This window comes from Pterocles gutturalis, unplaced genomic scaffold (genome assembly GCF_000699245.1).
Source record: "Pterocles gutturalis isolate BGI_N339 unplaced genomic scaffold, ASM69924v1 scaffold19869, whole genome shotgun sequence".
Classification (NCBI taxonomy): Eukaryota; Metazoa; Chordata; class Aves; order Pterocliformes; family Pteroclidae; genus Pterocles; species Pterocles gutturalis.
In genome coordinates this window covers 46,677-70,267 of record NW_010128697.1, presented here as the reverse complement: position 1 = coordinate 70,267, position 23,591 = coordinate 46,677, and the positions used below count along the sequence as shown (strand labels likewise).

The following is a 23,591-nucleotide window of genomic DNA, read 5'->3' as shown; positions in this document are numbered from 1 at the left end:
CTCTAACATTCTGTGATTCTGTGATCCAGGTCTCTACTAGGTTTTCTGTTTCCAGCTCTACTTTAATCCTATCATCATAATTCTGCTTGACAGAAAAGGAATGTGGACCCAGTTAAGGTTTGGGGGAAAAGTGTGGATGTTTATGTGCCTTTCCCTATCGAAAAAGATGAGAGTGTACACAGTACATTTTTATATAAATGTAAGAGGGTGTATGCTAGCAGTTCTATGTATGATCACTTTGATTTTGAAAAATCACTTCTTTATCAAAATAAGTTTACATTTACTTTGTGTAAAATGAGTCAAAAATCAGTTGGCCAGCTTAACGTGAGATTCAGTGGAGTTAAGCAAACTCCAAAAACTAACCAGCAGAACCTCTTCTGGTTCATTACAGCTTTCCTGCCTCCAAGGTCAACAATTCCTCTCCTCCCCCAACCAGATCAAGTAAGAATTCCTTAAGGGAAAATCCTAGCCACCAAAATAATTGATTGCATTCTTGCTGATTTCAATGGTACGAATAGATTTCACATTGAAATTGTTAAGTAACTTCTCTCTGCCTCTGCTATGGATTTTCATGGTTTAGATTAATGATGAGCTGAGGTATGAAGTTCAACTGCCTGACCGAGTGAGGCGGACAAATGAACAGAGTGCCAAAAAAATACTGTTAATTTCACAAGAAATTAACCCATTTTAATTAATCAATTTTAATTAAATTAATTAATTTTAAATGCTAATGCTATTGTCAGGAGCTCAACAGCCCTAAGTATCTGCAAAGTCAGGCAATATTAATTTAAACTGCTTTTTAAATAATTGAGACATTTAAAATATATAATAATAATTAGACTGAAATAATAATGAATTCACAAAAATTAGAGTAATTATTATCAGCAAGGCACTATAATTGCTGGGAAATTACAGTTTATGGAGTTTTGTATGGAATTCTGTTTTGAAACTATTCAAAACCGTAATTTATCTGCCTCATTACTAAGAACACATTAATCTACTCCAAACAGTGGCAACGTGTACTCTAGCAGACAACACTTTGCTTCTTTCTAAGGATAATACATAAATACACTTCCACACAGTGCAACTGTTTCTTTATTGTATATTTTAAAGATTGTTTTATGAGTACGAACACAGTGTCCGTCCCTTATACACCATAAAATGCATATACTTCTTTCACAAAGAAAGATTTTAGTGTTATACTAATCAATCAAGGAGGGAAAGCTTTGCACGTATCTGCTTTATGGGAGTCTCTTTGTGAACTCAAAACCAAAAAGGTTCCTCAGAAATTCCTTAATTTATTCTATGATGCTCAAAATTGTGGGTATGAGATGAAGATTTACTCCTAGATCATACTGGAAAATTATAGTCAAACCTTTACTATAACAGTTTATCTTCTCCATACTTATTTATATCCTTTTAAAATACCTTGTTAATTATTTTGCCATAATTCTTTTGTTTGTTCCACATTCTGGTTTCTTCTCTTTTTGTGTTGCATACATATGACTAACCTCATTTTCTTTTTAATTAGCTGGTTGTTAATACAACAGATAGGAATGCTTTTTAGAAAGATAATCTTTGAACAATGGCAGAAACTTACCTAAGACATGGAATACTATCCTTCATTGTTCCTTCACATGCTACAGTGTTGGTACTGCCTGAAAGGCTCTTTAAAGAAGGAAGCTGGGAGGAGGCATCTGGAAATGGAGGAATTATTTCTGGTTCAGGAGTAATGATATCTTCTACTTCATACTGAAGTCGTACCTCTAATGACTTAAATAAATAAAAAACTAAGTTATAATTTAATAAAGAAAACAGATGAAAAATCCGTTAATTTCAAATAAATATCGGTAAGCCTTTTTTAAAAAACAACGCCCCAAATTTATAATTATCATTTGCAGGCAAAGTATACTGTCCTTTGTTATTTATAGAGCCTAATAGCAATATAAAATAGGAACTAGTCGTCTACCCTATGCTGATGGAGAAATACATAGGTATATTCTTCCAGTGCTGACTTTGATCCAAGCCTTTTATTGTAAGTGAAAGGCAAGAATATAGCTTTCCAGAATTTATTATGAAAAGAGAAGGTAATCACTCACTCCCAAATAGATAATATTTTGGCATAAGAGGGCATAATTCAGTAAAAATGTCATGAAAATTTTCTGCCTATTATCTGTTATCTTTTTCCTGAGCAAATTCATTAGAAGAATGATCACCAACTCTGCTTCCTGGCTGCCAGTATAACAGAGTCTTTACAAGACAGGTTTTAGCCAGTACACAGAAGCCTGACAGTGTGGGTAGTACTGATGAACAACCTTCATTTGTCCACAGGTGGGAGTCAGGAAATCAGAGATAACAGCACAGAGAGCTATGTATTCCTTAGACTGAACATGAATTTAGCAGACTCTAGAAAGCAAAGTTCAAAGCAGTTACCTTTTTCTTTCCCTCTGGGCTCTGTAGATAAGGAAAAGGAGAACAGCTAGCCCCAACCACCCTTCAATTCTTTCCACTCATTCAGGAAATCTTAACTGAAGGACTCCAAAACACAGGAGAAAATGGACAGGGAGCTCAAATCTAGATAAGTAATCATCTCAAAGAATCATAGGAAATATTGGGCAATTCTTTCTACTTCATGAATTGTCCAAGGAGATCCCTATTTTGAAAAGAATAAAAACCAAGGTACAGCCCTCAAAGAGATAGTGTCTTGGGATACCAGCTGAATAGTAATTTCGGTGCCGGTACCTTGAAGTGACCAGAAGCAATTGCAGATGTAGACACTAACTCCATCTTGGTGAGTGATCTCTCACTGAGACACCATCTGTACCAGAATGAAGATGAGAGTATTAAGAAAATATCTAAGTCTTATGAGAATCGGGAGTTAGAGATCAGGATTGAAGGCTCTCCTATTTCTCAGACATTGTGTTAGAACACATAAGATTTCAGAAAGAAGTAATTCTGCTCAACCAGAAGAGAAAGGGTCCTTTCTCAAAATTTCACTTTTATTTTACCTTTGCAAAATTCATGGATATTTTTTTCATGAATCAGCTAAAGATACCTATGGACAACATTTGCCTTCAAAGACCAATGAGTGAAATATTGAATTCAGGAAAATCTAATCTACTGGAATTAATTGCTGCTGACCAAAACTATTTATAACGCTGTTTAATCTTCATGCCGGACTGAAGTAACTATTGAAGAGTACGTTCTTCTGCTTGTCATGCTAGAAGTGCACCATTCTTCTTGGGATGTTTTTCTTCCTGTCTTCCTTTTTCTACTAAAATTCATTTTGTTAAGTCCTAGCTATTGTCCATTTGCAGAGAGAAGGAAAAATTTAGGCTAATAACATAACTGTGAATTTTTTTTTATGTCTTGGTTCCTGCTTTGACTGGACCTTGGAAGTGGTACAGACCTGCTGTACCAATTTGTTTTGACACACAGTAAAGATCTTTTTGAGGATCCCATCATTATGTTCATTGATTCTCCTTTCTACATTCAGACTAGTGTCAACTTTTTTCTATGGGTCTTTTCAAGAGCTTTGAAGAGGAGCTTCACTGAGGAAAGACTGATCACTGAGAAAGTGATCATATTTAATAGATACCTAGATATCCTTTTGAGACTGGATGGAGTAGATTCAGATGTGAAAATAACAACTACAACAGCAAATTATTTTTACATAACTACATGGCAATGACTCCAAGGTTGGATATGAAGCAGAATTTGTCTCATGCATACTACTTCCTTCCAGAATCTGATATGGAATTGTCATAGTAGGAATGATGCAAATAGTACTTCTGTCGAGGAAATCCCAGGCACAGTCTGTGCCTCCAAGGCATATTCAGCAGCAGACTTCCCTGCTACACAGAGAAACCTTTGAGTGGCCTCCATGCTTTGCATTTACCACAGCAATAACATTGCAAGACTGATGTCAGGCAGTCAAACCAACATGGGGTCCTTAAAATGCTGGGATTTGCAGATTGAAGTCAGGGTGAGTTCTGGCTGGCTGCTAGAGAAAGAAGAATACTAAGTGCTAGAACTTGGGCTCAGCTCAGGCAGCAAAGAAACCTTGAGACTGACCACCTCAGTCTCAGTATAGACAAAGCCAGACAGCCTAAAGTCAGGTACATACTCCGACAAAGACTCCCATACTTTTAATTAAACACCAACCATTTAAGAGTGAAGACTTGAATGCTTGCAGCACACACATGGAAACCAAGAGATGATGGCCATCTCAGGGATGCACAAAACCCAGGGGAACTCAGTGACTATGCCACCAAGATAAGATAATATTAAAGCAACTCTTCAGAGAATGATTCCTCATAAAAATGCTTCTTAATTACATATGACATCTGAGAAACTGTTAAATTGCACACATTATAACACTTTAGAAAATACCAGTTCTGATGCAATTCAGCCACAAAAGGAAAAGACATGAAAATAAAGACATTAAACGATAGGTAATAAAAGATGAGGTGCATTTGCTATGGAACAATGTAAGAATACTGAAATGTAGTAATTTTAGGAGCATTATACACAAGCTGGTCAGTAAGGTGAAATTACCGATCATTAGTTTCAAAACTTTCCTGAAAGAATACATTCAGCTAGCTTAATAATTGCCTCTGGGGGAAAAAAAAAATGAGAGGAAAACAACAGAACAGCTATAGGTAATGAATTTCCTTACCAGATGGCACATGGCTACAAGCCAAAAATGACACATTTTTTTTCCAGGCTAGAACCATACACTTTCTAAAGTACAGTAAAATAGTGTGAAAAGGAAAAAAAAAGTAATTGGGGAAGGTGGAAAATGAAAGGGAAAATTGGGTCAGCCCCTGGGGTTTGTTGAGAGTGGACAGATGCAAAGAAATACTTTCTGGCAAGAGAGTGTCTGGAGCTGCAAACTGTTCTCCAGTACCAGAGAATGGCAAGCCTGAAGGAGAGGCAGTTACGTTTAGTTTGGTTTGTCTTAAGAGTAGACTCTTGTTAAACTTCTTAGACTTAAGAAAGAATGTTTTACAGTATAAGCAGTGGTTGTGGCTCCTGTGCAAAAATGCAAGTTTTAAACCAAAGTCAGCCTTGCTGCACAATTATAAGTACAAGGTGACTGCAGTGCAGTTAAAAAAGAACATGAACTGTATGATTCTACCTGAAATAAGGTGACTGCTTAAGACATGAAGATAGAAAAAAGAAGTATTTGAACAGAATAAAGCAACAAAAAGCTTAGGAAAATATCAAGTGCTTAGCCCTAAATAATCTTGCATTTTATATATGTCCATTTTTAGGGAAACAAAGTCAGCATAAGCCAGAAAAAAAATCAACTCTTTCAATCTTGTTAAAGCCAGTGATAATTTTCAGTCCCCTTGTATGAACACTACGAACATAAATTAAAGAGATTAAATATCTGAGTTAAAAAGAGTATTATTATGTATGTACACAATGTACATTATCTGATAAAGACATACAGCAGCCAATATTTTTACAGCAGGCAGGTACAACAGAGATTTAACGTACCATAAAGTCTTACAAGCAAACTATGTCAGAAATCTACACCATATGCTACTATTAAAGCAAAAAAGTGGAGAGTTTTCAACCAAAACTCTGTTATATTTTTGTCACTAACTTAAGTAGGATCAAGATTTTACTCGAAAGGTTTAAAATGGAATGTCCCTAAACCTACATTTATACAGCTTGATAGTAATTTTATTCAAGTATATGAGCACAGACACAGCAAGGCAATTCGATTGAGAAATTATGTTCTTTTATAAGGGAGTAAAATTCTGAAGGACTTACTGCAATTTCAGTATTTACTTCATGTTTGCTGAACCTGTAAACAACAACATATGCAGAAACTCCTGCCACACAGAAAATCCGGCTTTCAGGACACCAGTACATCATCTGAACAGCAAAAGGATCTTCTTCCACAATCTCAGCTGTTGCTTTCCCTTCTCCCAGTTTCTGTTTTTCAAAGACCTTGGATGTTTTTAATTTGTACAACATCTGTAGAGTAACTGGAATATATTAAGACATATTAAAAATACTAACATTAAGCAAATAACTTATAAAACTCATCAGTTCCCATTTTCTTTTCAGTTGTGACATAACAAAGAATCTTATGAAGGCCCAGAGGAGAAGAAGGCCAGGCTGGATGAGGCTTTGAGCAACCTGGTCTAGTGGAGGGTGTCCCTGCCCATGGCAGGGGGGGTTGGAGCTTGATGATCTTTGAGGTCCCTTCCAACCCAAACCATTCTATGACTCTATGATCTAAGCTTTTACAGCTTAAGAAAGAATCCTGTTGCAGCATGTATGTACTGATTAGTGTTTTATGTTTATATTCCCTATGAAAAGTTTTTGCTATCCTCATTCCTGCCAAGATTATAGAAGAAATGACTAGCACACTGATTCCTGTGCAATATATATGCTAAATGCTTTGGGGTCTTGCAACAGGTTGTACTGTTTCACTCTAATGTCTGTATTTGCACATTCTTTTCAAGAGCATAAATATGTAATGAAATATGCACAAGACAAGGTCTAATGCCTCACACTGCTTCTCTAAATAAAAGTCATTATCCTATCTTTGTTCATATTAAAGCTCTCTCAGACTTTTGTCTTTGCAGATAAACTCCTTTTGACCTCATCAGAATTTTTTTTTTTTTTTTTGGTGTCACCATAACTTGGAAATGCTGGAAGATATAAACTCTAAGCAGCATGTATCTGTTTTTCCTCCATTTCCAAATAGAAAAGTTATACAATAAAAAAAACAACTCCTAGTCATGTTCACCTGACATGCCTATGTAAAATTCCTGTGTGAAATCAAGCTTTGGAAATCCTGATTTTCTCCTTGTCCATCCCGATGAGTGAAAATACTTGGTATTAGGCAAAAAAGAGAACTACCCGACAAAGTCATCAGGTTTAGCTGACTTTAAAATCTTGTAAACATTCCCTGTATTTGTCTGGAAATGGTAGCAGTATGAACCATTACAATTCTGCTGCACAATGCAGAAGTAGTGGGTAGTTTAAGTATCTCATACTCTGTGTTCTTGGTTACCTTTACAGACGGGTTATTAGGGTTAAATTAAATCTCGCTATGCCTAACATTTTATGCAGAAGTTTCTTTCACACTCTCTTCTCTTTAAGAGACTGATACCTCATAAAAGAGGTATTCTTCCCAGACTTCCCTGGACCACAGAAGACAGAATGCAAGGCAACTCTGCTGCAACTTTTGTGAAACACAGAATATTTGAACCAGAATATTTTAGCTTTCAACCAAAATGCATGTATATTTTCAATAAACATATTTTACTAATAAGTAACGTATGTATTTTCTGTAGGGGAGAAAGCTGGGGTTTGCTATGTGTAGTTATAGCTAGAAAGTATGGAACAAGTATTTTCTGAAGATTTTTCCTGCTAGGATGAATGGAAATGCTTCCATTATTTCCTGGAACTTGAGTGTGGACAAGGAAACTTTTAGGTCTTCTCCACCCTCACCAGACTAGACGTGTTAAGACGCATTATTTCATTTTAATATTTATTTTTACTGAGTTGTAAAAAAGTCTATATTGTACTCAGAATAGAAGAGACAGGACAACTGGAACTGAATATTACATGGAATCGAGCCCACTCTTTTATACACACAGCAAGATTATGCCCTAGGGATTTTTTACCAACACTTCATCTTTCACAGGTTTTGGTATGTTGGACCTGGAATTTTTATTCCACTTACAGACTTTCACTCTTTTCTGTCTAATGTATCTCATTAGCCGTGTTTTTTTTTTTTTCCCCTAAATTAATAAAAACTCACTTAATTTCACCTCATTATTCCTAATTATATCATCCCAGTTATTACAACTCATACTGTCAAATATCATGTTATATATGTGTGTGAGTGTGATCTGTCAGCATTATATAAAAGTGAACTTTATGAACTTACTGGCAGAAGCATCCCAAAACTTTACTGATCCATCTGCATGGCTTAAAAAAAAAATAAATTAAATGTGTTAAAAAAAGATGCAATTCTAAAACATCATCTACTTTCAGTTTGTGACAAATATAAGCAGAAAACTGCATTTTTCTCATGTGGTAACTCTCCAGACCTTACTGACAATATATAATGATATATATACTAACTATATGAAAATATTTTGTTATTAGTTTGATTAGGTTAATAAAATCCCTTTTCATGCACTTCCTACAGAGAACCAAGCTCCCAATGAATTTTTAGATTGCAACAGCAAGAAATTAGCTCCCACACTAATGACAAGTTTCAGTTTCAGCATCTTTGGCTTTACAGTGGGCCAGCGTCAAGCCTGTGCGCTCTAAAAATGCCATGTATAACAAACTTTGAAAAGACAGAGGGTGACTTCATTTTGCTTAATACCCTACAGCTGTGTTCTTTCTAGTAACATAAAATCATCCCTGAAGTAAAGCTGGAGGAAGGAAATATTTCTGTTTAAAATTAGAATAAACCTTTCATCACCTTATTGGTACTATTGCATACATCATAACCTTATTTTTCAAAACAGGTGTTAAGTATCATTGATAATAACAGTTTATCAAATATATTGCTGCCTTCAGCATGGCTGAGAGCAGAGGGCAACACAGAGTGCATCACAGCTGAATAGCTTCTGTTTCACGGCATGGCCCCTTGAAAATCCCCCAGGCACTGCTCATGGGGCTTCTACTGCCATATCAGCCTTTCTATGCCTTTTTGCTATGGGGCTGTCTCTGCACTCACATTGGGAAATTCATGTCAGTGCACTTCACCCTCACTGATGCTGGGGTATGAAAATGAATTCCCAAACCATCCCCAGATACAAAGTCTCCAGAAGGCCAAAGGACAACAGCTATAGAAGAACAGCTGCTCCCCTTTTCAATGCTATTCTCTACGCCCCTCAAGGCCAAAATATTATCTTGCAATGGATTCTCTTTTCCAAAGAGCCCAACATCACAAGTGTATAGACTTGCTGTCTAACACTGGTGCCTCAAATGGTAATTCTTAATGGTAGTTCATGTCCAAGTACAACGTTCTCTTTTCTACAGAAAACGGGAATTTCTGTGATGCCTCTGCACAAGGGAAAAAACTAGGTACCTCAAACAAAGAGACCAGGATATGCATACTCTGTGAAGGGTCAACTCTTATCTATAGCTAACCCACAATCAAAAGCTGTAGACACCGACATTTTAAAAGTACCAATCCTCAGTTTGATTCTCACCCTGTAATAATGATTTCGGGATATGTCTGAGCTCCAAGGTTCCATGCTCCACCACTGATAGGCCACTCCTAAACAAACAACAAGAGTACGGACATCACAACTGATTCTGATGAATCTTGCTCAGTTAATTTTTAAAATCAAGAGCAGACAACATCTTCTTCCAAAAAGCAATACAACTCATAAAAGGAACAAAAATATGTAGCATTCAAAGCTTTTAAAGCTTATAAACATTTTTATATTATCAATTAAGGCTTTTGAAACTTAATAACATTTTAATGTTATCAATTAAAGTCGTGTGTTTTTAAAATATATCTGCACATCTAACACTCAACAATCCAAAACAGGAACTAGAGGAACAAGTAACAAACAGTTCTTCTACTCTTTTCAGACTGCTTGGCTCTTGGAGTTTCTATAGGACACTGAATAGACTGAGAATCTATTTTGAGGATGAAGACTACTGAAGATGCTGGCCCAGAAACAAGTATCTGAGCATGATGCCACAAGATATGAGAAAAGTGAATGCAACTTTTACAGAACATAAGAAATCATCATCTCTTCTCTGCCTTTTTTTTACTATTGGCAAGACTCCCATTCTCTTCCTTGGTCTACGCTGGTAGAGCGAAATGCTGGTCTGTGCCTAGAGCTTGAGATGTATGCATACAGCACACAGGATGTGGAAGATGACACGTGCAGACTGGATGAGGATGTGTGTAGAGCATGTGTGTATGGAAAAAAACTGGGAGCACAAACTGGTTATGTGGATACAGGCAGTGGGTGGCAAATGAATGGCTATCTAGATTCAGAGTGTGTATTTATTTGTATGCACACAAATAAAGCAAGTGGACAAGAGAGTGTGCAATGAATACAGGTAGGTGGTGAAAAGTTTGGAAACTATGTATGTGAGGTAAAGACAGATAAGTAGATGAATTCTGAAAGTACTTTTCTGAAGTACTTTGCTGAATCGAGATCCAAAAGAAGTAGATAGGGCTCAGCTCATGGAAAACAAGGCATTTCCAAGCAGAAAAATTCTGTTAATATGAACAGAAAACTGATGATGCCGGATTTGTTTACTCAATGTCTTTTCTATTTATTTCTTATGATAAATTAGTTCTAGTCAAAACATAAACTGATTAATGTTTGAAATTTATAAAATAATTGCATTTCCTCTTTTTATTTCTGCAGCTTGTCCTATTTCTAAAACCATTATGTTAAGACTTTGGTAGCTACGTAAAATAATTATTGATATCGCTATTTAATAAAAATTTCACAGACATGCTGTCAACTCTCAACTTTCACTGAAGCTCTTCTGCTAACTTATTTCAGTTGTAATGTTTTCTTTGTTAGATATAACATGTCTGTATAAATTTGAGTTGTACACTGACGGCTTTCCTTTAACTCAGTCTGATTTGGCGTAACTCCAGCAGCCTAATGATTAAGTCTTGTATAATGGTCATTAATGGTTGTGCTGAAGTGATGGTGTTTGAGGGACAAATACCAGGTTGAAGGCACGCTGCTAAGATGCTGGTTGGGCCAACTTGAAAGTGATTATTAAAGAAGTAAAATGAAAATAATTTGGTAAGATGTTACAAAAACATAGGTTTTACATCTACTTTCTTTTTTTAAAAAAAATATTGGTTTTATTTACCTTATTGCTGTATCCTTGTTTTTTATGTTTTGCTCCTACAGAATAGAGTACAGGAATCAAATCTGGAGGACAGTCCGCAAAATATTCTGTGCAGGTAACAGGTGACTCATGAATGTCAATAGGATATGGATTTTCAAAGATTGGAAAACTAGTTAAGGAAGACAATTTATTAGAAGCGCTGTAACACACTGAGCCATAGAAGAACATATTCTTATATTAAAGTGTATAACAGAACCTGAGTAAAATCATTATTAATAAAGTATATTTTTCCTTATTTATTCAAACATTTGTGTTGTTTTTAATGTCAATAACAATGTGTAGTTACTCAAATAAAGATAAAAAAATCATCCCACTGCTGTGACAAGAATGCTCTTGCAAGGTAAATACTCATTCATGTGAATAGTTCCTAAGGCTAATAGGACTACTTCTGTGAATGAGGATTAGGAACTAGTTTTCCCAATATCTCCGAATCTTACTTATGCAGAGGTTACACTTTCCCCAGAAGCTTCAGGTTCATGGATATGAGATATATTATGACCTAAGAACTACTTTTACAGCTGTGGATTTTATATTGAACAGGTTAGCTTATTGGGTTGGTAGATTACTGATTCTCCAATGAACAATTGCAATAACAGATGAAGTAGGTCTCAGTTTATTTCTCACTTCCATCGGTTTGGATGGTATGATAAGAAGGAAGGCCTCAGTTCTGGCAGATTACACAATATTATTCACAATTCAAAAATATAGGAAATTTGGTTCTAATTTCAGTTCATTTTATGTTGCTGAGATGTTTTGAATTATTCTTGAAAGTAAGTGAGATCACAATATGATTTACTTAAAATGTTTCAAGACATTAAGGGCAAAATCTGCTCCTAGTCATACATGGATGTGGATGTACATTACTGCTACTGTTGGAGGCAGAACAAAATAAATAAGAATTGGATTCTGCATTACTCTTTGATACGAACATTGATTCTGAGGTGAAAGAACTATCTGCCATTTAAACCAGCAACGAATAATGAAATAATCCCATAATCTACTATAAAACAATGCCATTATTTATTAAGATACTTGAGTAAATACTTAAGTGGTAGTCCCTGTGGAGTCTAGTGAAGTTAGGCATGCACATATAGCTGAATCTGGTTTCCAAAGCATACATTCAGGTCATAATTCAGCATGTGACCAAGTATTACTTAACTTCATTGTTGAGAGAATGTTTGAGGGCTATGCTGAAGGGATCACAGATTTAGATTTATTCCTGAGCTTAAGAAAAAAGATTGTCATAAGTTTCTGTTGATTAGCAGATCTTAGCTCTTAAAGTAGAGGTAAACACATAGAGTCAATTATTACCATGAGTGAATGATTTTGGACAGAAAAACGACATTGCATGATAACATTAGTATTTTTATCATCTTTGCTGGACAGTTAAGATATATAAATAACTTCATATAAGATTTCATACTTACTTGCTTTGTGTCAGGTCAACAACAATGAGATCTTTTTCCAAAAGCACAACTACAGCATAGGGTTCTTGAAATTCTGTAAGCAAGGAATCAAGTATAAAAGACATGGAGTTCTCCTATTAGTAATTTTAAACAAGTAAGTCATATTTACGTTCTCCAAAACATCCACCGGATACTAAACAAAAGTTTTCAGGTACAAATCCTAGAGATATCCACAAACTAGACATATCTGTGAACTAGGGCCAGACAGGAACTGAGGAATGACTTTTGGGCAGTATTGCTGACAAACACACATAGCAGAAATAGAATTGGCATACTATAGCAGGCCAGAATTATGGTGTATTGAAAGTAAAGAAACAGAATATGAATAAATTGTACGTATTACTGCATTGCTGAATCCAGCTATTACACAGGAAATGTATTTTTTTGCTCTCCAGTAGTAATAATTCTACTGTGTACAAGTATTCTTCAAAAACAAATTGTGAACAGCTGGTCCAGGCCACTTGACGATACACAATGCCCTCATTTCCAAAGTGGTTCCAAAGGAATATTCCAAAGAAATACTGTAAGTCTGTTGTGTTCAATTCAGATACTACGGTCCTTTCTCCCATACACTCTTTAGGAGACTATATAGTTTGGTTTTTCATGTAATGCTTTTTTTGTTTATCAAAAAGAAACAATTAAAATGACAAATAAATGCTTCCCTTGATGCATAGGGTGCACTAGTTTACATAGAATAAAAGTTATTTCAAAAAATATAAATGTGAAAATACGACTCTTTTTTCAACAGCAGAAAACCATTCCAGTATGTACAAGCTCAGAGGGTACTCTTCAGCTGGCTGATGTCAAAAGGCTGAGTAAATTGACAGCAACTGATTTACCTTCCTTTCAGGCCAGCTATGAGAGCACATTATTTATGGCCTGTTTTTATACAAAGCTATGAATAACACAGGTTAAATAAAAATTTTTAAATATTAGTGTGTGAGCAGGGTAAGGAGCTACAAAATCTCAGTACTGGGAAGTGTCACTGTGTTTGCCATAGTTAAATGAAGGCCCAAACTAATTTTGACTACTGAAAATTAAATTTTTGCACGACATTGAAACAAATGTACACTTTATCTTTACAAAGTGTTTTTAATTCATATTTGATTTAGCTATGTGTGTAAGATTTATTTTACTTTTCTGCTTGAGGGCTTAAAACACTGAACTGAGTTTATTTTTGACTTAAGAGATTTTCTTAATTTACTTTCTGGAGTTTTCTGTGAATGTACTTCAGAATTTGGCAGCCCTACAATATGCAGCAAAACACTTTCAACAGTTTAATTCAGGCTGAAGTGTAAGAACATTTTTGCAGATAAGTGACAGATTAATCTTCAATAATTTATCAATCTGTAGATTTTCAGCCTCATAAAAATGATAGAAATATATGGACATATGTTTGACTAATAGCAATATTTCCTCACACTAGCCAATGCGCTTCAAGATTATATATGGAGATTTATGCATGCTGTATTGTCCACTCATTACTTGCTTCCTATATTGAGACTGCAAACAAGTTTGAGTTCCTTTCAGTGATGTGGTTTGCTTAAGATGGAGACAACAGTGAGAATGGAAGTCCCTGGAATGGAAGTAAGGTATGAGAGAAGATCTCTCTGTTTCTATTTTCCATAACTGTGTTTTGCTTAATAAACTCACCATTTGGATATGGGGTTTCACAAAGAGTTAAAAAATCAACTATAGGGTGATCCATTTCAAGAACTGTAATTGCTTTCCCATGCATGATTGTTAAACTTGGTCTTCGACAAGCCTTATCATATGACAATCCACCAGAAAATATCACAAATGGTTCACTGCATTTAAAAAAAACAACATAGTAATTATAAGTGTACATAGCACATACAAATTTACATTATAGGTTTAGTACCTTTAAACAATAATAAGTAGCTTTACAAAAAAAAGAGGGAAAGATTCTAAAAGGACTTTAACACAGAAATGTAAGATTAAAAACATACCTGTTTTTACAGGTCTTGTACTCTACTTTAAGAATAGGTTTACAAGATTCAGGTTTTTTTCCATCTCTCTGAATTTTTCCTAAGGAAAGAAAGAAGATGAAAACTGTACCAAAACATCTTGATAAGAGAACTATCAAACTAAAACATACACATTGAAGCAACTGTATAAGCAATAAGAGAATGGAATTTTAAAGCTACCGAAGATGATGCATATTAGCTCCGATTTCCGTAAAATATGCATTTGTCTAAATTAATTACATTTATCACGGCTTATGTTTTTGCTGCCACATACATCTAAAGGACGATAGACCACACTTCAAAGATGTCTAAAAACCACGCAGATTACTGAGAAGGCTGACACTTCACTAATAATTAATAAATTTGACCAAATGTATACCTTTTTTCTGAACACATTATGACCATAAACAGCTTATTCTTTTCCTGAATCATTCTTGGATTGTTTCAATTCCTTTTGTTGACAAAATGTTACACGCTCTGGAGTGTAACCAGTTGAGTGATAAAATTAAATTAAGCGTACAAATGAAATTCATGGGTTCTTGGTTAATTATGGCTCAGCACTTTCTTCCAGTCAGAGAAAAGTCACTAGTAAACCAAAAAAACCCAACATTTTTGATTTTTTTTTTTTTAACTTTGGAAAGTCTATGCTTTCAACAACAACCTGATTAGAGGATATATTGTAGATGAAGCTGGACTGTTCTCAGAGGTGCACAGTGACATGACAGGAGGCAAAAGACTCAAGTTGTGGCATGGCAAATTCTGGTTAGATATTAGCAAAAAAATCCACAGGATGAGGGTCATTAAATACCGGAAGATGTTGCCCAAAGAGGTTGTGCAATTTGTCACTGGAAGTGTTCAAGTGTCCAGTGTGGACTGGAGGCTGTCCTGAGCTAACTGATCTAATCAGGCCTGTTTTGAGCTGGGGCTTAGACCAGATGACCTCTGAGAGGTCCCTTCTGACATAAAGTACAATTCTATGACTAAAAATGCTAAAATACAAGGAATTAGGAAATTTAAGGAAATGCTAAAACTTTTCTGGGCTACATAGATCTTGCTTTCCCTTTCTTCCTCCCTCTTCACCCAGTTAGTAATGTATTGATTTGCAATACAGTTAATACCTTTTTACCTTGTTTATAGGAAGTAATGGCTTATAAAGTCCCAGCCATAAAAGACAGAGCCATTTCTAAATATGGCTCCTTTAAATTCTTCATTGCAATGACTTGGAAAGCCTTGTACCATCTCTATAAAAAGCAATGCAGTGCCTTGTACAAGATGTATTGCTTCTTGTGAAAACTGCACATACGAGCACGTAAGTACAAAATATAAAAGAAACAAATCTGAAAATCCCATAGCCTGAGGGCATCAAAGATCTGCAGTAGACTGTTAAGATGAATTGGATAAAAGGTGGCATTAGAGCAGTATTACCCAGTAAGAGGTATTTATGACATAAATTAAAAAAATTTTTGATAAAATCACTCTCTGATTTTTATAATATTTTGCAGCTACTTTGCAGATTAAAATAGTTATTCAAGAAGCAACTCTGGATCTGGGCTACAATAAAAAATGAAATAAACATAGATATTAGCAAACAGCATGGAGAATATTGTATTGCTTCTTAGTTATACATTTTAACTACCAAAATTACCATGTGGAATTGTCGTCTGGAATGGTCTGTTAGGACTTTTCAGATTCCATAGGGTCAAGCTGCCATCAGAGTGACTGCACATGAACTGTTTCCCTTCATGATGCCAAGCAACAGAATGAATAGCCTACAAAAATGAAAGAAGAACTTGAGACTGAAATGGAATACAATGTTTACACTAATGATATTTTATTTTATAACTTTGGATTGTATTAATCTAATGGTATAGCAACAGTTGGATGGTTCTTGTTTGTGTAAGTCCCTTATCAGCACTTTTTAGTAACCAATGTCTGCCACAGACTGTTGGTCAAGCAAAACAATTCATTATAAATGCTAACAGAACACAAGAATGTACGAAAGCTTGTACTGAATCAGACCAGAATGTAAGGAAAAGTGTACTAAAGTAAAAGGGTAAAAGGTAAGATATAAGACCAAGGGACATACAGTGCAATCATAATACGTCTGATAGCTCTCCTTAGAAGTATTTCATCTGGCAGACATACAGGGAACTCTGTGTAACAAGTTTTACAGGTAACATACAACACATTCAGCCTTCTCCAGAGGACTGCTTAGGAAAAGTAGAAACAGTATTCTGTTCTTGAATAATTTTTTCCCCCCCACATATAATTTTCAGAGGAAGTACATAGGCATCTGTGATGTTTAATATAAAACCAAAACCACTGAAGATACAAGGATTGTTTAATTGATACAGGAAATTAACAAAACAATGATGTAAGACACTTTTGGAACGGATAGCGATTCAGCGAAGAGGAATATCGCACTCCTATGCACACAATGCACGTACCACGTGATGAATGTTGTATATGTCAAAAAGCAACACTTCAAAAATTAACGGACCATTCGTAGTATTTGGTGCATAATTAATGGAACTGACTGAAAATATCCATAATTACATCAAACTAGCTGAAAGGATAATTTCCACTGGAATGTGCTGGAAACTAACAAAAGCCATTTTCTGACAAAACAAAGTGTTGCTTCGTTGTTTACCACGCTTTCTCACACACTCCCCTCAGAAGTACAAACTCGCAGAATTTTCCCTTGAGTCCATTTCCCTTCCAGAAATGTTAGCTGCCAAGTAGCAAAAAACACAATATGCTTTTATGTAAATGTAAATAAGGGAGACCTATTTTTTAATGCAGTTTAATAAATTTAGATTTTTGCGACCCATGAAGTGTTAAGGCCTTGCATGCACTTAAAATTGCATATGGCCCTTTGCCTGATTTATTCAAATTACTTTAAAATCATGCCTGGATATTCATAAGTCAGCATTGGAGATTGTTCATGTCAGTTTTGCTTAAGCTGACAAGAAATAAACCTAAGCTACTGTCACTATTCAGAACTCCTTGTTGGTCTTCCTCTTTCAATAAGCATATTGAGTGTTATGGTTGGTAACGGCTCATGGTGTGGAAGGAGTACCAGAAGAAACCAACAAAAAGGCTGTGGCCCTCTCCCTAAACTTAGCTCCTGAGGCTGGACAGCATATCCACAAATGAGCATTTGCATGAAGATTACCCAGATGTTTTATCAGGAATCTGACATGCCTTGTATACGAATACTTTGCTAATACACCAGTAAGCTGGTCATGCCAATAAAGACTCAACAAACAGAGCTGAACAAAGTGAACTCCAGCCATTTATCTTTGAGTCACATAATGGGTATCACTCAAACTTCTACCTACCAGAGAGGAGTGTCATGCAATTCCTCTTAAAGACCCAGAAGATATCAAACTATAACTGAAGCAACAAAAGACAACACAGAAAGATGGTTCATACAGAGCCCATTGCCCTCAGGTAGTAAGAACCTTAGATCTGGGGCGAGCACTGCTTCACTTTCACTGCAGGCATGCCTATCCTCGTGCAAATTAATTCTGACATGAGCTCATTCATGCCAAATTTGAATCTGCTTGAGATGTGTTATCACATATAGAAACATTTCACATGGTTACAGTCGGTAACTGTGTCTGAGCAAGAGCTAGTAACTAGCAGCTGAAGACTGTGGCAAGCTGCTTGTTAAACTGCCTCTCAGCTGCTAGGTGCCACCTGCCAGCATAAACCTCCTGTTAAGTGGAGCTGAGGAGGAATGCTCCTGTCACAGACAGCTGGCATAGCAGCAACTCAAACTCACCTGTTAGACTTTGCCCCAAAACAGACAAGAAATACTTGGAATTGCTTTCAGAGGTCTCAGGTGGGAGTCACGGTGAATACTCAAAGGTCCTACTGAATATGTCCCTAATTTTCTCCCTGCTAGAATATGTCTAGCATTCTGATCAACTTCTTTAGCATCCATACAAAAAAAGAGCAGTTATTTGCATAGAACAAGAATTCATCATGGTGGGTGACTCGTGTGAATGTTCACATAGTGTATGCACATAAAGCATATCACTCCAGATTTGGTATGTTTCTCCTTCTGCAATACCCACAGCGGCTGCGCACATATTCCATCTTCTCCCATAGTCAGCATGTACTCAAACTAAGCATGCCCAACACCATTCCAGCTCCTAGGACCATATTTTGAACAAGCACCATACTCATCCTACTGCTTGAATCTCAAGAATCCTTTGTGTTAGTAGTACCACAGGACCCTTACAGCAAGGGCCACATCTGCTTTGATATTTCCGTAAAGGCATAGTGCTGGATAAAGGTAGGGAGATGTCATCAGGGAAATGTCTCTGTGAACTCAGCAGCTTCTTTTTGAATGATGACGAATTTCTAATGAAAGATGATGACTATGCTTCAGGAAGCTCTGAATGTGTGTTGACACAACCTGACAAACTTTTAAACAGCCTGTATACGAAGACTGCTGGTTTTTTGGGTCTCCCAACTATCAACAATAACTTGAGAATCCTTTGAAAGATCTGTCTTGCTTATGTGCTCTCTTTTTATACTAATTGAGGGAAATAAACTTTTGAAGGCATTTATAAAAAGGCTTGCAAGGAAAGCCTTTTACAGACAGCATCCTATAGGAGCATTGATTGAAAGGGCCTGAATATCTCATACATATTGCCACTGAGAAGATGCCAATCGTAATCACACAAAGAAACAAATTTGCAGCTGACATCTTGAAGAGCAGACACGAGACTCTTCAGCAGCAGGTTCAAGCTCCACTCTTGCAGCAGGTGTTCCATGAGGGAGAACAATTCAGTCTCTTGAGAAACTTTGACACAGTAGAGAAGAAAACATGGGAACTCCTTGAATCAGGAGTTGATGAACCGAGGCAGCCTCTAACTGGTCATCAGCAGGACTAAAGAGACAGGACTACTTTTACCTTCAGTGAGTAAACTGTGACTATCAGGGAGAAGCTTTAAAGGGAAGACATAGGTTTACAAGAACATCAAGCAGAGAGGTTCCAGATAACGCAGCTTGCATGGCCTTTTCTATCCCTGGTGAGAATGCCTCTCATTTGAAATGAGCAGATGTGTTTTATCTATGAAACGTCCCAGCCTTCAAGACATGAAGTATAGCATGATGAAGGTGGAGTAAGGAATGCAGCTGTAAATGTAAATTGTAAATTGCAGGTCTGTGAATAGAGGGCAGAGTCTTCAGCTTCACCATTTATATAAGATATTGGGTTTTCTCAGTGAACTGTTTATTCTAGGAGCAATGTGTCCATGACATTTATCTGGATGGCAAGGAAAATGAAAGGGCATACTTCTGCAAGTACTGGACAGATCCTGCCAACATTATAGCAAACAATACACCTCCCTGTCATAAGATTACCGATATTCTGAAGAGATGTTTGCAACATACATCTCATATCCATGTCTGCAAGTCTCATGTGATGTGAAGCATTTCACTGGTATGACAACACCACTCAGCCTAGAAAGGATAGGCAAGCTTCACAGTGGTGATGTCCAAGTGGACTGAGAACCGTTATCTCTTAATGATCCCTTTGTTAGGCAACTGCTCAAGTGTGCAAATACAGAGGACCTATTCCATTTGAGCTCTGTGTCAACTGCTTTTAAGATCTCAATTAAAAAACAGCACTCAACACAGTGAAAAAAAATAAAATGGAAGACACCTTTGAATAAGGGCAATTTCTGATACTAAACAGAAGCATCTGCTCCACTGATAAGCCAGAAAAGATCATGCCATCCGACAGTCGTTGCAGATGCCCAGAGAGGAAGTGGTGAGTTACATGAAATTTGCAGTTCTTTCACCATCAAATAAGGTGACTACATTAGTTTCAAAACTGGTGCTAAAGCAAGCATAGGAAAAGAAAAATTAGGCTGGATTAATCTCATTCAGACACCATTCAAAGAGGCACTTTGGTGTTCAACAAAGATAGAGACCATTTAAAGCAATTTAACCGAGACCTCACAGGTACCTTGAAATTGCAACTGGCTAGCTCAGTGCCAGAACAATGATACCAAAAGATTGGTCAGATGTCACGGGGCACGGAGGCCTTGCATCAGCGCACGTGGAAAGGTGAAGGGGAGCAGGAACAATGTTTTCTGGACTGTGATCTTCCGTGACCAATCTGCATGAAGAGGCTTAGGTTTTAAAACTTGGATTGGTGCCATATACCAAGTGGCACATGTTGAACTAATAATTTGTGACTCACAAAAGCTATATAACCCAGGATTTAAAAAAGAACCCTTTTTAGGGGCTTCCTAGGGGATTCCCAGCAGATCTGGAATATTATCAATCTGGAGCCTGAATGTCTGGAATAAATGGCTAGTCACACAAGCCTTATAAGACAAAAGAAGAATCTTGCAACTATGTCAGTAGACGATAGGAAGACATCACAAATTGCATAAAGTAGAATAATGACACAGCAAGTAACCACTGAGGAGGAAAGCACAACTCAGAAAAAGGTCAAAAAAAGATCCTGAGGACAGTACTGAAAAATGTGGAACAACTAAATTGTGTAAGAAATTTTCAACACCCAACCACTGTCTCACCAAGCAAATAAAAATAATGGAAACAGTGTCATGAAGATCTTGTTTCATGTAGTCTCATTCTGAGCACAAGAGAGGACAGCGAGTGAACACACTCCCTCCAGGATAGCTGTAAAAGGAAAAAGTTGGCCAGCCTGAAGTAATAGAACGGGTGCAACTACACAAGTGTATGCACAGGCAGACTGTCACTTTACAGACTATTTCGGGGGCATGTCTTGAGACTCAGCTGCTGGCCTGGTTAAACTTGGAATTAGTCTGGATGCTCAGAATCTTATCCTTGAAGGTCAGTGTAGTGTGTCTGTGAAAACAGGCCTGAAAGAGTGCAGGATTCAGATATATTCAGATTAATTTTAGAGTGAAAATAAACATGTACTCCTTACATGTAATAAGGTGGCAAGAAAAGAAGGAAAGAGAACTATAGGAAACCTTGATCATATTAAAGAAAATGTCCTTTTCTACCTTCAGTTGTAGCTGCATTCACATTCATCCACAGAGAATTTTACAGAAGGGCTTGCAGAACATGTATGTTTTTCCCTAAGGCTAGTCCTAAAACCATAATTACTAGGAATATAACTATTTTTGAAACAACCTGTTTATTGATACAAGAACCGCATCTGTGTTTATAAATGGCAAAAGACAGCTTCCTGATAAAACTACGAGAATACAGTTTTGAAAACCTTTTAATCAGATCTTGAGTACTAGGTAATACCAATAGTCCTACAAAATAGTTTCTCTTGCATTATAATCAATGCTCTAGTAATAGTCAGTAAAGATAATCACATAATTCCTAATGTAGCTAGATCTCAGGTCATCTCACTACTACACTCTGTTCAACTGAGGATCCTTACACAGAAGCTGATGGACTTGCGAAAATCAAGGGGAAGAGGTTCTGTGTTGTAGTACACTCACAAGAACCTAATGCATTAGAACTAGAGTTTTCAGGTTTTGATTTCTATTGTCAATAACTTGTTCAAAAGCATAGCACAAACAGTATTTCCAGAACAAGCAATGCCTTAATATAAAATATCTGTCTGCTTGATAAGACATACAACAAACTGCTGAATACAGTTTTTCTGAATTAAAGGAAACTGCTTACCTCATCATAATAAGCTCTCAAATCAGCTCTTTTAGATCGTAAGTCCCAGAGTACTACAGTCCCATTTTCATAGCCTATCAATAGCTGGAGAAGGGAAACAAACACAATTATACTTTCAGATTCAAAAGGTATATACAACTATTGCAGAACTTAATGGTTTTAAGAGATTTTTAAAAAAATAAATAAGCACTGTAAAAAGAAATGCCAAACTGATAGGTAAGATTGTAGTTTGCACTACACATAATACCCTGCTTTCAAATTATCTTTCAGCATAAACTACTTCTCATTACCGACAATTTAAGTTCTAATATGGAAGAAAAAATATACTTTATACCCCTTTGTTTGTTTGGTTGGGGTTTTTTGTGAGATTATGCACCTGGACAGTCTTCACAATTGTATATCTGATGAGAAATCACAACTGTGGTATGTTCCTCTCAGCTCTTAATTTCCTTGCCCCTGGTTGGAGGGAAAACTGTTTGACATGTAAGAGATCACTTAAATAACTTAAAACCAGAGTCACTGGATTAAACTCTCATTCAGCGACATATATTCCTTGAATTTCTGCTTTCTACTGGCTTAAAACATTTTGAAGAACTCACCTTGCAGAGAATGAATTGCTTGCTTTCCTAGAAATTGAAAAAAATTTAACTGGCATGCCAGCTTTTACTTCTTCTAGAACTAGTATGTCATATCATCATGCACACCTGAGAAATACCAGCAAAGAAGATTTGTCAAAAGATGAAAGAGAAGAAAAATGATGCTCAGGAGAAAAATGAGAATGAACACAGTCCTTTCTCCTTGTCTCTATTGAAAAGAACTGAATAATTGAGCTGGCACTGTACTCAGTACTCTTCCTTTGAACACAATTAATTTCAGATCTTATGGAAGATGTGAAGTCTGGCCTACTTAGGTGTCCTGGAAATTGCTTCCCATAGAGCCCATCTTGCTAGGAATCTGTCCTGGACATGAAGACCAGGAATGACCAAACTGGAAGACTCACACATTTCTGCTATGGAATATTTCATACAACTGGCAGTGGTAACTGCAGTTGTTCTTTGTCCATAAACATATGGACCAGAGCATGCAGGCAAGAATTTACAGTTTCTATATTAAGAATTTGAGCAGAAGAATGATGAGACTATCTCTTAGACTGTGAGACCTTACCAGCATCTTTGCTATCTTTATCTTGCCTAAGTCATAAAAATGAAACTTGGCTGGACTGCTAAACAAAACATCACTTTGTTTCCAAGTTAAACTTAATTGATACATCAATACTGCTATAAAAGAGTCTGGGAATACTCTCAGTCCTACTACACATGATTCTTTATTGCTAGGAGAATATTCATTATGTGGAGATGTATTGTCTAATCTGGGGATGATTTACAGTTAAGATACCTAATACCTGAATATGAAAAATACTTGTTTGGTTAAGTGTTCTGTTCCTGAAAAAAAATCCAAACTGTCCTGGAGAAATTCCAGAATATTTATCATTTTTGCTCTGGACAAGTCTGTGGGATTCTGTGGCAGAGTAAATGTGAGAAGACATCCTGTCCAGAAAGCATGCAGCTAACTGGATAGCACTTGTGTCAAGATG

The 23,591-nt window shown here is 36.4% G+C and overlaps 1 protein-coding gene across 1 annotated transcript in view; it reads right to left on the bottom strand.

The window, feature by feature from the left end:
• Positions 1-1,582: 1,582 nt before the first annotated feature.
• Positions 1,583-23,591, bottom strand: part of LOC104466348 (syntaxin-binding protein 5-like) — a gene marked incomplete at its 5' end in the record, with an annotated part of 58,462 nt that continues 36,453 nt past the window's right edge. The window contains 10 exons of the mRNA XM_010079732.1: positions 1,583-1,773; positions 5,785-6,002; positions 7,922-7,962; positions 9,204-9,271; positions 10,849-10,996; positions 12,315-12,387; positions 14,007-14,161; positions 14,324-14,402; positions 15,987-16,110; positions 21,998-22,081. Of these exons, the coding sequence (XP_010078034.1) occupies positions 1,597-1,773; positions 5,785-6,002; positions 7,922-7,962; positions 9,204-9,271; positions 10,849-10,996; positions 12,315-12,387; positions 14,007-14,161; positions 14,324-14,402; positions 15,987-16,110; positions 21,998-22,081 (1,167 nt within the window). The remainder of the gene's footprint in view (positions 1,774-5,784; positions 6,003-7,921; positions 7,963-9,203; positions 9,272-10,848; positions 10,997-12,314; positions 12,388-14,006; positions 14,162-14,323; positions 14,403-15,986; positions 16,111-21,997; positions 22,082-23,591) is intronic.